General features: G+C 44.9%; 1 protein-coding gene and 1 long non-coding RNA gene across 2 annotated transcripts; one reads left to right on the top strand and one right to left on the bottom strand.

The window, feature by feature from the left end:
* Positions 1 to 10,119: 10,119 nt before the first annotated feature.
* LOC148867481 (Actin-binding FH2 (formin homology 2) family protein) lies at positions 10,120 to 13,847 on the top strand. Its single transcript, XM_088974864.1, has 4 exons — positions 10,120 to 12,319; positions 12,412 to 12,602; positions 12,704 to 12,939; positions 13,026 to 13,847. The coding sequence occupies exons 1-4, from the start codon at positions 10,566 to 10,568 to the stop codon at positions 13,752 to 13,754; spliced, it is 2,910 nt and encodes a 969-aa protein (XP_088830990.1). The 5' UTR covers positions 10,120 to 10,565; the 3' UTR covers positions 13,755 to 13,847.
* LOC148867480 (uncharacterized) lies at positions 12,660 to 14,739 on the bottom strand. The gene is made up of 2 exons (XR_016109103.1): positions 14,603 to 14,739; positions 12,660 to 14,454 (listed from the first exon to the last, which is right to left on the bottom strand). It is a non-coding gene; the product is annotated as an uncharacterized LOC148867480 (long non-coding RNA).
* Between the last annotated feature and the right edge of the window lie 263 nt (positions 14,740 to 15,002).

The raw sequence follows: 15,002 nt of genomic DNA, 5'->3' as shown, positions 1-15,002 counted from the left end.
CCACGAGCTGGGAATTGCTGCAGATAACTATGTGTTTTGTCTTTACTTCTTGTGCCATGGCTAGTCCGCCTATCAACGCCTCGTATTCTGCCTCATTGTTGGATGCCGCGAACTCAAAGCGTAGTGCGTACTCCAATTTCGTGCCACTCGGACCGTGGAGAACTACACCGGCTCCACTGCCTTGCTGGTTTTAGGAGCCATCTTTGTAAAGGATCCAGGGCTCTTCATCCCAGTTTGCGCTTGGCCTAACCAAGAGAGATACCGAACTGGGTGCAACCTCACGGGGCTCGGACTCAGCCGATCCAGGAGCACTGAGCTCACTCGAACTGGGAGCCTCGCACTCAACTGGGCTGAGGACCTCAGAGCTGAACATGCATTCTATAACAAAATCCACCAAGGCTTGAGCTTTGATGGCAGTTTGGGGCTTGTACTAGAGATTGTATTCACTGAGTTCGATGGGCCACTTCGTCAATCGTCCAGAGACCTCGGGTTTGAGTAGTACTTGCCTCAAGGGTTTGTCGGTGACGACGATGATGGTATGAGCTTGGAAATACGGACAGAGTTTGCGGGCCGCAGTGACCAGCGCATAGGCTAGCTTTTCTATCTCTGGATACCTTGTTTTCGCTCCCTGCAATATCTTACTAACATAGTAGATGGGTCGTTGGACCCGATCTGCTTCCTTTATTAGTACCGAATTGACCACTTCGTCGCTTACCGAGAGGTACAGATCTAAAATGTCACCCTCTTCGGGCCAGGACAACACTGGGATGCTGGCGAGGTATCTCTTGAACTCTTCAAATGCGAGCTGGCAGTTCGAGTTCCATTCAAACCCTTTGCCTTTTATTGCCTTGAAGAAGGGCAGGCAGTGGTCTGCTGATTTAGACATGAACCGACTCAGAGCGGCTATCTTGCCGTTTAGCCTCTGGACCTCTTTTACTTTTCGTGGTGGTCTCATATCTAGGATGACCTTTATTTTGTCCGGGTTGGCCTCAATACCACGCCGGTTGACGATGTATCCTAGGAACTTACCCGAGGTGACATCGAAGACACACTTGTTTGGATTTAGTTTCATGCTAAATTGACGCAGTATTTGGAATACAGAATGCAAGTCTTGTATTAATTCATGTGAAAACTGTGTCTTGCGACCATGTCATCTACATAACATTCTATCTTCATGCCAATTAAGGGCTGAAACAGCTTATTTATGAGTCTTTGGAAGGTCGCCCCATCATTTTTCAGTCCGAAGGGCATGACCTTGTAGCAGTGTAGGCCGAACTCGGTTATAAAGGTGATTTTTTCCTCATTGGTTGGGTCCATCCTAATTTGGTTGTAGCCCGAGTAGGCGTCTAGGAAGCTTAGCCACTCGTGTCCCGAGGTCGTGTCCACTAGGCGGTCAATCCTGGGGAGGGGGAAGCAATCTTTTGGGCAAGCTCGATTTAGGTCGGTGTAGTCAACGCACATACGCCACTTGCCGTTTGCCTTTTTTACAAGAACTGGGTTGGCTACCCAACTCGGGTAATGAACTTCCCTGATGAAGTCTGCTTCGAGGAGCTTCTCGACCTCCTCATCGACCGCCCTCCAGCGTTCTGGGGTTAGGTTGCGTTTCTTCTATCTAATGGGTCTAACTATAGGGTCAGTATTGAGTTTGTGAGTTATGAGCATAGGGTCTATGCCGGGCATTTCTACCGCGGACCAAGCAAAAATATCTAAATTTTGTAGTAAGAAACTTACCAGTTCGGATTGTAGAGGTTCTTGGATGGAATCACCAATCTGTAGTGTCCAAGCTGGGTCTGTCGCCGAAGTCGGGACCGTGACCGTTTCTTCTGTGGGCACAGCTCGCTCTTTGCCTTGCTCTGTAGGGCGCTCCAGTTTGAGTTCGCTGGCCACCATGGTTTTTCCCTTCAGAGCAGCCACATAGCATTTGCGGGACTCGAGTTGGTTGCCCCGTGCTACTCCCACGCCGAAGTCTGTGGGGAACTTCATTGCCAAATAGTAGGTGAATACCACCGCCCGTAAGACATGGGTGATTTGCCGCCCTATTATGGCATTGTATGGGGAGGGGGTCGCGACCACCAGGAAGTCATGGTTGAGTCTGACCGCGCGGGGCCACGTGCTGACCTCAACGGGTGCTGTCACTTTCCCAAGGGGCCTGACTTCTTCCCCACTAAAACCCACCAAGGGAGTGTTCGCGGGCTTCAAGTCACTTCCCTGCAGCTGAAGCTTGTCAAACGCTGATTTGAAGAGAATGTCTGCCGAGCTGCATGAGTTGACAAGTACGCACCTGACTTCGAAGTCGTTAATCTTTAGCTTTATCACAAGTGCATCTTCATGAGGGTAGTGGGCCCCTCGCGCATCATCTTCTGTGAAAAGAATTGGTTCTTCCATCTTTGGCCTCTTTGGAGGATTCTGGTCTTCTCGGGCAGCTTCGCGAACTGACGTCTGGGCCGCTGCCGAAGTGCACCCTGCTACAACCGGACCTCCCACTATCACGTGGATGGTCCCCCGAATTGGCATCTCTTCCAGAGGCTGTCTCTATGGATGTTCGGTCGGCTTGCTGCTAGACTCGGGAGCATCCTTACCGTGCTCCCCTTGTCGACCTGTCCTATTATTATTATTATTGTTGTTGTTATTATTATGCTGTACAAAATTTCTTAAGTACCCGCGGCGGATGAGTTCCTCTATCTCATCGTGGAGATTATTACAATGTTTTGTACTATGGTCGTGATCCCTATGGAAATTGCAGTACAAGTTTTTGTTCCTCTCGTTTGGGTTCCCTTTTAGGCAAGGTGGCCACTTTACATACGGGGCGTCTTTGATCGTCATTAAGATCTCAGTCCGCTTCTTGTTCAAGGGCGTGTAATCTATCCGACCTACCACGGGAGCTCAGAACGATTGGCTTGGTTTCGACGCTCGAGCTGGATCCTTCCAGCTGTCCCTTTGGTTGGGGAGTTCTTCTCTCTTTCTTTTTTCAATCCCGCTCTCGGTCCTTTGGTTGATCTCCTCCTCCGTTTGCATGAACTTGTCCATGAGCTCAAGGAATTTGGCGATGGTCGTGGGCTGGTTGGCCACTATGTGCCACTTGAATTCCTTGTGTGTCACTCCAATCTTGGCCACCGTGAGCTGAACTGCGGCGTCCAGGCGTGGGACTTGTAGGCACGCGTCGTTAAACCGCTTGATGTAGCTGCGGATGGGCTCCCCTTCCTTCTGGACCACGTTGAGGAGGCTCTCCTCGGTTCGGGGGCACCGCTTGCTAGTGATGAAGTGCGCGGTGAAGATCTGCACGAATTGGGCCCAGCTCCTTATTAACCTTGGGGCCAGGTTCCTGTACCATGTGCGAGCCACTCCTCTGAAGGTGGTTGTGAAGGCCACGCACATATAGGACTCGCTGGCCCTAACCAGGTGCATCTAGGACTAAAAGGCATCAACATGGTCGTTGGGGTCAAAGGACCCATCATACTTGTCAAGTAGGGGGAGTTTGAAGTCTCTGGGCATAGGAACTGCAAGGAGTTTTGATGACAGGGGGAAGGGACTGAGAGGATAGGAGCAGCTTTTACCTCGTTTGAACTCACTTCTTTACCTCAGAGCTTGGGCAGGACACGGGTTGCAGTTCGGTGACTTCGCCGGTGGCGCCTCTGTTGCTTGGAAGGCCCGGCGTTAGCACTGCTTGCCTCGGTGTTCCCGAGCTCAATGGGCCTGGACTACTGGAGGTAGTCCGCGGCTAAGGCATTGAACCGGTTTTCGGTGTGCAGGAGCCCATCCTGAGAGCACCGAGGTGATGCTGACTTGACAGATTGGGTTTCTAATCCGCCGGTGCATGGCGAGGCGGGGGCAGTCGCTCTCTCTCTCCTTCCGGGGGATGAGGCCTGGCTCCTAGGGGGCTCCAAGCTTGGGAAGCCCGAGTTTGGGATGCCCGAGCCTGGGGAGCCTCCTAGTGGGGGCGCCCGCCTTGAGGGGAGGGCTTGGCTTGCCTAACGGCGGGGTGCCGAGGTGGGAGCTGCTGTTGACTTTGAGGCAATTGGGTGAACTGCTGCTGGTAGTGGTATTGGGAGACATGGTGCAGCATCTACTGCTGATAGATCTGATGTTGTTGAAGCTACTGCACTTGGGCTTGGATGGCCCGCGTGCCATGCATCAGGTCATCAAACTGGTTCCGGCTAGCTGCTGGGGGAACAATGGTTGGTTCAACAAAGGTGGTTCCAACAAATGGAGGGGGGACATTCACGGCGGGAAGATTCACGGGTGCCACTATTCGTGGCACATTCAGGCTGGGGATCCCATCCACCGAAAGGGGGATGGTGAACTGTCCAATGCACACCATGGGAACTTGAAGTTGTTCCCCGGTGGCGTTCATCTCCATGCTACGTCCGACATTGCTGGAAGAAGCCATGGGTGCTGGGGTTTCTTGGAAAAAAGGTGTTATGAAAGTTTTAGAGGGAGGCTTTTAGAAGCGATTCCCACAGACGACGCCAATTGATGGAGCACAATCCGGTCGGTCCTATCTGTCAACGATCTTGCCTCTGACTAGAGCAAAAGGTGCCTGAAACGGGGAAGAAAGCAAGTAGTCTCCGGGGAGGAACCCGGTGAGAGTGCTTTGAAGCTCAAGTTAGTATTTTCTCAAAGGAAAGATAAAAAACCAGATGGCACAAAATTATCACATACCTCCCTTCTTGGGGGGAAGAGGGCCTCTTATAACCACTTCGCGCACTCACTCCCTGGCTCATGTCAGGTCGGGTATCATTACCTCTGCACTTCTGCCACTTTGGGTGTCATCACCTCTGCTGGGGCAGACAACCGCCACTGCTCCCTTTGTCGGAGCCGTCTCTGTAACTGGAGGTGGCGGTGGCAGGTGGCCGTTGAAGTGCGGCTGTCAAGCGTCAAATCCTAAGTCTGTCAGGCGCGCCGCCTCATGATACGGACTCCTTTGGTGTCAGGTATGGTTGTTCAGTTCGGCGGATTGGAAACGAAGTGCCGGAGTGGTGTGCGAGGTGAAGTCTTGAGTTCGGATGGAAGTGTGACTCGAACTGCCCTGGGGTGGGTCAGTTTGGGTTGTTACCCTTTGCGCTCCTCGCAAGGCTCGTGGTCAAAGGGAGAGTTCGGGTTCATTTTGGGGAGCTTGGGTCATGTGTTCCTCTTGGGGGAGCTCGGGGCTCCTCTTCTTGGAGCTCGCGCCTTGCAGTGCCGACCTGTCGTTCCTACCAGGTCACCCTCGGTTGCTTCTATGTGTCGAGTGGCCAAGAGGTCAGGCCAAATCTACCTCCATCAAATCCCAAGTCTCCACTACAACCAGCCTAGAGCAATGTTCTATTTCTACTTATGCCTTTAGGTCCTCCAGGAGAAAAGCCAAGGGTTCCCCCCCCCCCCCCCCCCCCCACCCCCCACCCCACAATGGCTCGGCCCTTAAGGTGCTCTATGCAAAGAGGAGTGGCCAATGATTTTTGGAAGAAAAATCTAATACAACCCATGAAATGCACTATTCACAAGATCACAAAGTAAAATGTAATCTAACTCACAAGAAGAAACAAGCAGGTTCAAATTGGTGTGGTCGTTCATTCATGAACCAATCAACAGCTTGGTTGGTTCCCTTCCTTACGAATATGGTGTTTATGAGGTTGGATTCTTGGATAATACATACACACATTACACTTTGATTGATCTACGTCTCAAAGTTGCTTTTATAATATGATGTTGTGTAATATGAGGTGTATCAAACTGAGGACACAATCAGATAAATCCTTGTCAAGCATACAAAGCCAAGATGGAAAGAAGAAATCATGCAACGAGGTAATTTGCAACAATAAAGAGAATCAAAGGCATGAGGAGATATTCCCCAGGAAGGCACTTTGATGCTCAAGTCAGTAATAGGAGTTGAGAGCAGTTGGGACGAGTTGTTGAGGGCGAGTTAGTTCGAGCTAAGGAGGTAGGTATGTGAGCAAAGAGTACTCAGGAGTAAAAGTCCTTCACCTCGAGGGGGAGATGCCTTTAAATAGCCAAGTGCCCATGTTGTAGTTGGACGAGGTCCGCGGGGTTGTTGGAATGAGGTCACCCACCGAAGTTCTCAAAAGTCTTGCTCTCCCCGACGGGGCATGTCTGTGCAGGACTCTACTCACCCATGATACCTTTTCGTGGCACGGCTATGAAAGCGTGTGCTGACGTGAACCGAAGACGTTGGCCACGGAAACTAACGCATGGCAGCATTGGACAACTAAGGCATCACCCAAATAGCAGCCTGGTCCCCTTCTCTATGGATATGGTTGTACTTGATTCTGAGGTTGGATTCTTGGATAATACATACACACATTACACTCCTCGATTGATCTATGTCTCAAAGTTGCTTTTATAATCCACAACACATTGATTATAATCTATTAATCTTCATATCTCCTACAGTAATGAAATCAGTATAGTTTAAGGACCTGATTAGAACAACAAATTGCTACTTATCTTTAGGAGATAACTAGTTATCTTTATGATGGTGCACGATCTGGTCACTCCTAGCTAGAAGTGGCTGCGCTCCTACCTTGCGACTGACGAGAGATACCTGTGAGGAAGAAGATGGAGGAACCCGAGGGGGCTCACCTGGTGGGAACACTCCGATGGTTAAGTTAGTAACCGGATTGAAAGCTAGGAGAGAGAGAGAGAGAGAGAGAGAGAGAGAGAGAGAGTTGCAGAGAAATTAAAGAGCTAGAGTGATGATCATGCAATACCTTTGCCTCTGGGGGTCGGGGTCCTTATATACTAGTATCCTAACATGTCAGGTGCAACCGCCTCCGAATCTCTGCTGCGGCGATCTGCTGTCAAATAACGGCTTGGAGTGGCTGGCCGTTATTTGTCAGAGTTGAACTGTCGGACAAAGGTGATTGCTGCAGAGTACGGTTCTGCCAGACAAGAAACAACCTCCAGGGTTGGCAGTTATGACGCCGCTAGACGAGAGACGTGGGTGCAGTCTCCAGGTTTGGCAGGTACGGTTGTCAGGCAGAAAACCCCCTACGATACGCGAAGTTACTCTGCAGCAAGCTACCTTACACCGAGCTACTGGTGATGCGCCGAGGTGCTTCTACCCGAGGCAGGTCTCCGAGGTAGCCTATTTAGGTTTGGACAGGAGTGAGCTTATTCTAGTTAGGGAGCTGGCGAGCTTGACCCGAAGTGTCTTCAGTTCGGGGTGCTCCCTACTTGGGAGAGTCTTAGCTCGGGGTACTCCCTACTTGGGAGAGTCTTAGCTCGAGGTACTCCCTACTTGGGAGAGTCTTAGCTCGGGGCAACGGAGTATCATCTTGTAGCGAGTTGCCATTCATGGCAATCTTTCAGGCTGGGTCATAGCGAACTCGTTATGTTGAGTTGGAGCGAGCTCGTTATGCTAAGTTGTCACTTGTATTGAGTCACATCCACGTGTCCCCTTATTATGAGGTCGGGCCAAATCACCCTCCATCACTTTAGAACAACAAATTACACTCCGCAGTTGATTTGTGGGTAGGTCCTTGTGGACAGGAGATCCGATAATCAAAATTAATTTTTATCAAGTTTGTTATCTTTAAGAGGAGTGGCCAATGATTAGAACAACAAATTGCTATTTGAACTAGGTTAGTCCAAACCCAACCCAATATTATGTTTGGTATAGATAGGTTTTGTCCTGAGCCTGGACTGGGCTGGGCTTTGGGCCTATGACTTTTAATTAAAATAAAAAATTATGTTATACTTTTATAATATGAAATATTATATGATATAGTATAACAATTTCGGGTTGGGTTTAGAAACTTTTGGCATGATGCAGGCCGTGTGATCACCACTAGGTGCACGGATTGCTTTTGCCTATTAACCATCACCCTTTTTTCTCTATGCGTAGAAGGAACATAACCTTGGACAATATATTTTATGTAGAACTAAAATAAAATTATAAATGGAATTTTAAAAGAAATCAACTAACAAGCTACACTAGGGCCCATCTCGTTTAGTGGATATTATTATTAAATTTATGGTAGGCCCAACTCTCCAACAAAGAAGCTGAAAATTGAAACCAAGACTCGGCCCATCTGCAACCCTACTTGTTAGGTGTGCATCATTTAAAATTTATAACGTTTTCAAGAATTGGGTATTTGTGTTAAAAAATGGGGTTTTGAAGAGTTCAATTTTTATCCTCCTTTAAAGATGCTATGAGTTTTTCTTTCTTTGTAAGGAAGACCCACCCATGAGGATGAGGGACCATAGAGCTAAAGTTATATTTAGGTCTGTAAATGCATTTGATCAGACTGGATATATCTAGATCCAAATCAGTAAATGGATAAAGTATTCAATTTTGATGTGATTTGGGTATTGAATATTAAATAATAAATTAAATTAACATGGTCAGAAATTTATACAATATTAATAAAATATACTAAAAATGACTTTGATATTGTTCACCATGAATAAAATAAGGGTTTGTTTGGTTTGCAAGAATAGGGGTCATGACTAGCCATTTGGTTGGGCAGAATGAGATTCCAATTCCCATTTCTAGCAGAATGGCATTCCCTCATTTGAAGAAATGGCCACTCTGGCCTTTCCCTTGGCCTTGGCAGTGAAAATCTCATTCCATCCGGCCAAAAAAAAAGACAAGCAACTTAAAAATTCCACAAACCCTATATTCTCTTACTTGAAACCAACCTTCATTGGGAGTCATGCATATCTCATGGAATCCAATTCTAATTGCCATCTCAACCAAACAGGCAAGGGGAATAGGTGGTTAAAATTCTGATTTCAAGAGATTTTGATTCCGATTCTGATTAGGTTCAAAATATCGATACACCTGATATGCCGTTAGAGGCATATCAGGCTATACTGGTACCTTTTTTTTTATTAATTTTTTTTATCAAAACCAGTTCAAGGGGACAGTTTAAGGCTCCTCTACCCTCTGAACCGGTCAAAACCCCAATACACCCTCTGTAGGGGCATATCGGGGAACTCCCAAAACCCAATACGTGTCGATATTTTGAACCTTGCCACAAACCAAATGCCCTAAACAACTCAGCATCAAAGTCACCTAAATCATCTGGCTATCAATGAAATTGGGATATAATCCAGTTTTCAAAACAAACTTTATATGTATAAAAGAACTCTTATCAATAAAATATAGAGGCCTTTTATCCTTAATTTCAGATCAACTGCCATGACCATCATTCCAACAAGGCAACAGCCACAAAATATCGAAATACTGATTAAGCAAGCATTTCTTTTAAATCATGTTTCTGACTTTCTGCAATTGTTATAGTTCGGTAGCAACCACGAATTGCTCTTGTGTTTTTCCATGTCACCATCATTTCACTGGACAATTTACAACTTTGAAGCAAATGAACTTCAGCTCAGAATTTAAAACAAAAAGGTTGCTAAAAATGAAGAAAAAGGGGTTTAGCTAGTAGGAAAATTAAAGGCAAATCAACTAATACAGGTCGCCACTCGCCAGATATCCATCCGGAGAAGAACAAGAAGTGAGCCTAGGTCTGATTTTGACAAAACAAAGAGAGTATCTTGGTCTCATCTCAATTTATTTAAGAAAGAATATGTTCTCCAGCTGAGGAGCTACACCTACATATGTCATGCCAATATCAATAAAACAGATTACTGTATACTCTCTGACATGAGATTCCAAGTTCCAAACACTACCCAATAAGAATAAATACATCTCTCTCTCTCTAACACAAAGAGCAACCTGGTATCACCAAACCTTATTGAACAAAACATCAAGCTTTTAAGCACTACATAATGTTTATTATACATGGGTCAAGCTCATGAAGAGTGAGAAAGAGACAAGTAACTATTCTGGTGTATATCCTCTCTCTCTCTCTCTCTCTCTCCTAATTCAAACTTCAAAATCAAGATCCTGTCTACTTGTCTTAATGTAAAGCATCACATGAGAAGGTGATGGACCACTCACTATACTTGTCCCCACCTCTGCGTCTTTAATGATGGATGGGTCTTGGGAAGTTGGAGAAAACTTACACTGTCACCCTCTTGAGAGGAAAGCAAGTCCAGCCCATTATAAGGGCCCACCCCCACAGACAATTTTACGTGATTTCATTACTTTAATTTCCATATTATTATTTATATGTTTATTTTTAACTTTTAAGCCCATGAATCAGTCTTATGCCTAGATTTCTAGACAACCAAATCAACACTAAAATCTCAGAAATTGTCATGGACGTGTCCGTTGGATGGCAGAAGGAACATTTTCATTCTTTCCTCTGACAGAAAGATAAACAGAAAATCAGGGATGATAAGAAGAGTTACGGTAAATGTCTGGGGATTTCTGGTTTCTCCATGATGAGAATGAATTAACAGTATCTGAAGGAAAACTTTATGGGGTTTAGGAAGAGATCAGAGTTCATGAACAAAGGAGTAAAGAAGGGCCAGTACGATTGCAACTGCCAGGTTCAGGGGTTCCTTGGAGTAACATTAAAGGCTCTGCATTGGATCTTTTCCACTACATCCACCCTCACCGCCCGGGTAAATTCCCTGAGAAAAGAAAACAGAAATGATGAAGGGAGAGTTATAAGCACAAAGTGGATTGATCTCTTGATGATTTTGAGCTGAAGAACATGGGCTCTGCTCCTCAGATCCTCTTCACCTTCCTACTCGTATCAGTTCTTAACCCCCAGCTTTTGATGTCTGCTGCTTCATTGAATGCAGTAGATTATAACTCCGGTGAACGTGGGCTGCAAGAGTTTTTCTGGTTGGAGGACACTGTGGAAAACCAGATTAAAAAGGTTTCGGGAAGGGATGAGAATGAAGAGATGAAGGCCATCGTCTTAGACAAGTTCAGGTTCCTGCTTGGACTGAACAATGCCAACATACGAAGACCAAGAAAGCATCACACTAGACATGCATTTGCAGCACCTTCTCCAGCACCCTCAGTTCAAGCTGAAGCTCCAGGTCCTGTTCCTATGGCTCCTATACACGTACAACCTCATCATCATCATCATCATCATCAACGTCCATCACCTCGTCCAAGTCCGACGCAGCCACCTCACAGTGCTCAAACTGGGAGTAGGAATAAAGCTAGAGTCAGAAGAATTGTTATAGCAGTTGTTGCATCTACAGCAACAACCTTGGTTCTCTCTGTTTTTGGGCTCATCTTTGCCATTTGGAAGTTCAAAAGATGTTTGCCAGGGAGATCAGCAAGCACAAGTAGATATAGTACAACAGAAGGCGGATCCAGACGGAGATCAAAATTTGAGAGTTCCCCAAATTCAATAAGCAAGGTTAGTTTTGACCCTGGCCCTGATCTTTTCTATTTAAACTCATTAACACCAGTTTCAGAGCTGGAAGCTTCTTGTGTAAAACACACTTGCGAAACTGTGGCCATTTCAACCAACCAAGAATCATCAAAGTCTTCATCGGTCAAAGTAGATAAATCATGCAGAAGAGAATCGATAAAAGCAGAATCTGATTGTGTCAGTTGTTCTTCTGCTGAAGAAATTCTTTCTGTACATGCGCGTGTAGAACCGATTGACAGTGGCAATTGTTCATCTACCAATGAAAGTGTCCACCCTGAACCCCTCTTCTCTGATAATGAATCATTTCACTCCTTATGTGACTCGCATTCATCAAATGTGAGGCTTTCCAATGCTTTAGATGGTAGTCTGAGTGATCCATCAGAGGTTGGTTCTCTGCAAAGCTTCTCAAATGGATCTTCACCCAGTCATGATTTAAGAGATACTCTGCCCCTTTCAGTGAAGTCACCATCTCCTACAATTACTCCAGGTCCAGAACCACCTCCAGATTCAAATTTACACTCTTCTCCCAATTCTTCAAATGATATTAAACAAAGCACATTAATATCCCCTCACTCTTTGAATTGTCAGCAAGAGGTGCCTCCCCCTCCCCCTCCTCCTCCTCCTCCGCCACCACCTCTTCCAAATACACATTTTTCTCATTTTAATTTTCAACCTTCTCAATCATCTGGTACAACAAGAGACAGACCTACATTCTCGAGTTCTTGTACAAAGCCAAATCTATCATCACCTCAGAATTCAAATTCATCTTCAGGGTCAAACCAAAGCCCATCTAACAACAAGCCCTCTTCTCCTAGCCCTACACCAAATCAAACTTCACCAACTTCACTGGGTGAAAGTATTCCTCCACCACCATGCCCACCTTTGCCACCTTTCAGGCCAACCCCATTTACAAAGGGTCAACCACCACCACCACCACCTTGCCTATTTCCTCAAACTATGCCAATTGGAAAGAATGGAGCACCACTGCCAAAACTGAAACCACTTCACTGGGATAAAGTAAGAGCCGCCCCAAATCGTTCTATGGTATGGGACAAGTTGAAATCAAGTTCATTCGAGTAAGCTGCCATTGAACTTACCATTTTCTTTCCTCTCTAAAAACTATAATTTTTTTTGTTTAATTGAACCAACTAGTTAGACAATGAAACAGACTAGATGAGGAGATGATTGAATCACTTTTTGGGTACAACTTCCAAAGTTCAAGCAAGACTGATGAAGCAAAAAGCAAGAGCCCATCACCCAGCAAACATGTTCTTGAACCTAAGAGATTGCAGAACTTCACCATACTTTCAAAGGCTTTGAATGCAACTGTTGAGCAAGTATGTGAAGCACTTATTCGAGGTAGTGTATCTAGAACTAAAAAACAACTCAAACAAATTATAAAGAGTAAAATAATTGTTTTGACTGCAACAGTATTCTGGTATTGTCGGTGGATAATGCAGGGGATGGATTGTGTTTACAGCAATTAGAGGCATTAGTAAAAATGGAGCCAACAAAAGAAGAAGAGACCAAGCTCTCAAACTATCAAGGAGACATTAACGAATTGGGATCGGCAGAGAAAATTGTGAAGATGTTGCTTAGGATACCCTTTGCCTTTCTGAGGATCGAGGCCATGCTCTACAGAGAAACTTTCGAAGATGAGGTGGTCCATCTCAGAAAGTCCTTTGCAATGCTAGAGGTACAAACCAATGCTAGACAACATCATTAATCCAAACCAGTCATTTGGTTGTTTACACCTTGGTCTTACGTTTTTTATTTCTTCAGGAGGCCTGCAAGGAGCTGAGATCGAGCCCGCTGTTCTTGAGATTACTTGAAGCTGTACTCAAAACGGGAAACAGGATGAATGTTGGGACGATCAGAGGGGGTGCCAGAGCTTTCAAGCTCGATGCCCTCCTCAAGCTTGCAGATGTGAAAGGAACGGATGGGAAGACCACATTACTCCACTTTGTTGTCCAAGAAATGATACGATCAGAAGGAATCAGAGAATCTGAGGTCATTGTAAAGAAGAACAGTCCAAAATTTAAGAATAAAACTGTTGAGGAAAGGGAAGAAGATTACAGAAGAATGGGTTTAGACCTTGTTTCTGGTCTGAGTGTTGAGCTCTGCAATGTGAAGAAGACAGCCACCATAGACTTGGATGTGCTGGCAAGTTCGGTCTCAACCCTTTCAGATGGAATGGTTAAGCTGCGGCATCTAATATACGAGGATTTGTCTATAGATGCTCAAAGTGATAATTTCGTTCTCTCAATGAGATCCTTCCTGAGTCACGCAGAGAAGAGTATCAAAGAGTTACAGGAAGATGAAGACCGAGTTTTACTGCATGTAAGAGAAATCACAGAATATTTTCATGGGGATGTGAGCAAAGATGAAGCAAATCCACTTAGGATATTCGTGATTGTGAGAGACTTCCTGGGCATGTTAGATCGAGTGTGTAAAGAAGTTAGAAACTTGAAGACCCCAAATGGTCAAAACCCTGTGGCTCCCTTCAGATAGAAAAGAATCAGCTTGTGTGCAGGTCTGTATTTACAAAAAAACTAAAATGTGTAACCTTTTTCATACGGGTCCTTCGATTTTTCTTAGATTCAATTGCTTGCATCTAACTGTTTCATATACGAGTTATACGAGAACTAATCACATCTTCAGTATCCTGGTTTTGAACTCAAAATCTGTCCTGTCTGTCCTGTCCACGAGACATTCCAACTATTCGTAGCCTTGGTCCTCTGTCTTTCACATTGACCGTAGAGTCTCCATCAACATCAACATCAAAGATGATTCCAACTGCATAAACCCCTGATATGAAATCAAACCGAAATTGAAGAGCTAGTCCAATGCTTGTAGTCACCTCACCTCGAGGCCTCTGCTGCACAAATCAACGAATACCTCAAGCTCGCTGCAATTGTTTGTCAATCTGAAAATTTCCCGGACCTGAAACTCTAAAACTATTGACAGCATTGTTCAACTTTAATACCCCATTTATTAAATCGGTAGAATTCCAGGCTTTCCTTTCACTCATCAATCATCGATTCATTTGCTTGTTTGTTTACAACCCTAACCCTGATCATGGCAGTGCTGTTGTCTGAATTAAAGTGAAAGATCACCTCTTTCTCTTTGTAGAATCTTCAACGGAGGGATCAAAGTTGTCATAACTGAGGACCCCACCAGAAGTTTCAAATTCCCACCCTTTGCTGAAGCCCTGAAACATCAAGCAAGGATGTAAGCGGTGATATATCAGCATCACGTGGGAAAAATCGGTGTTACAGAAAATGGTAACATATTTAAAACTGTTTTTTCATAAAAACCGGTAATCTTGAAAATCAAGAAGGTATGGTATGGGGAAACACCGATGTTTTATCAATTTGAAGATTGTTACTGTCAATGAGGAGATGATGTGGTAGTGACGTGGATTTCCTATAATGAATATTAATGTTGAAAAATAGAGCACTGGTATCCAATAGAATGTATTGCTATTGCCCCAACTGACAACAATATTTCCAAACAAAAAAGACATCATTTTCTCAGAAAACAGTGCTTCCAACCCATACATATACAGCACCGGCATTGATACTAAACATATATGTGACCATGGGCCGGGCCGGGCCGAACTTTGGGCCCATGACATTTGTTTATAAAAAAAATTATTAAATATATATAAAGTATAAAATTTATTTTAGACATTATATAATATAAATATGAATTAGATATGTCATACTATAATATTCATATATAAAGTCTGAAATATAA

The sequence above is a fragment of the Nelumbo lutea genome, chromosome 3 (genome assembly GCF_056320005.1).
Source record: "Nelumbo lutea isolate HS-2025 chromosome 3, American lotus-T2T, whole genome shotgun sequence".
NCBI lineage: Eukaryota > Viridiplantae > Streptophyta > Magnoliopsida > Proteales > Nelumbonaceae > Nelumbo > Nelumbo lutea.
Note: the sequence above shows the minus strand (reverse complement) of the source record. Positions and strands in the feature narration are given on the sequence as shown.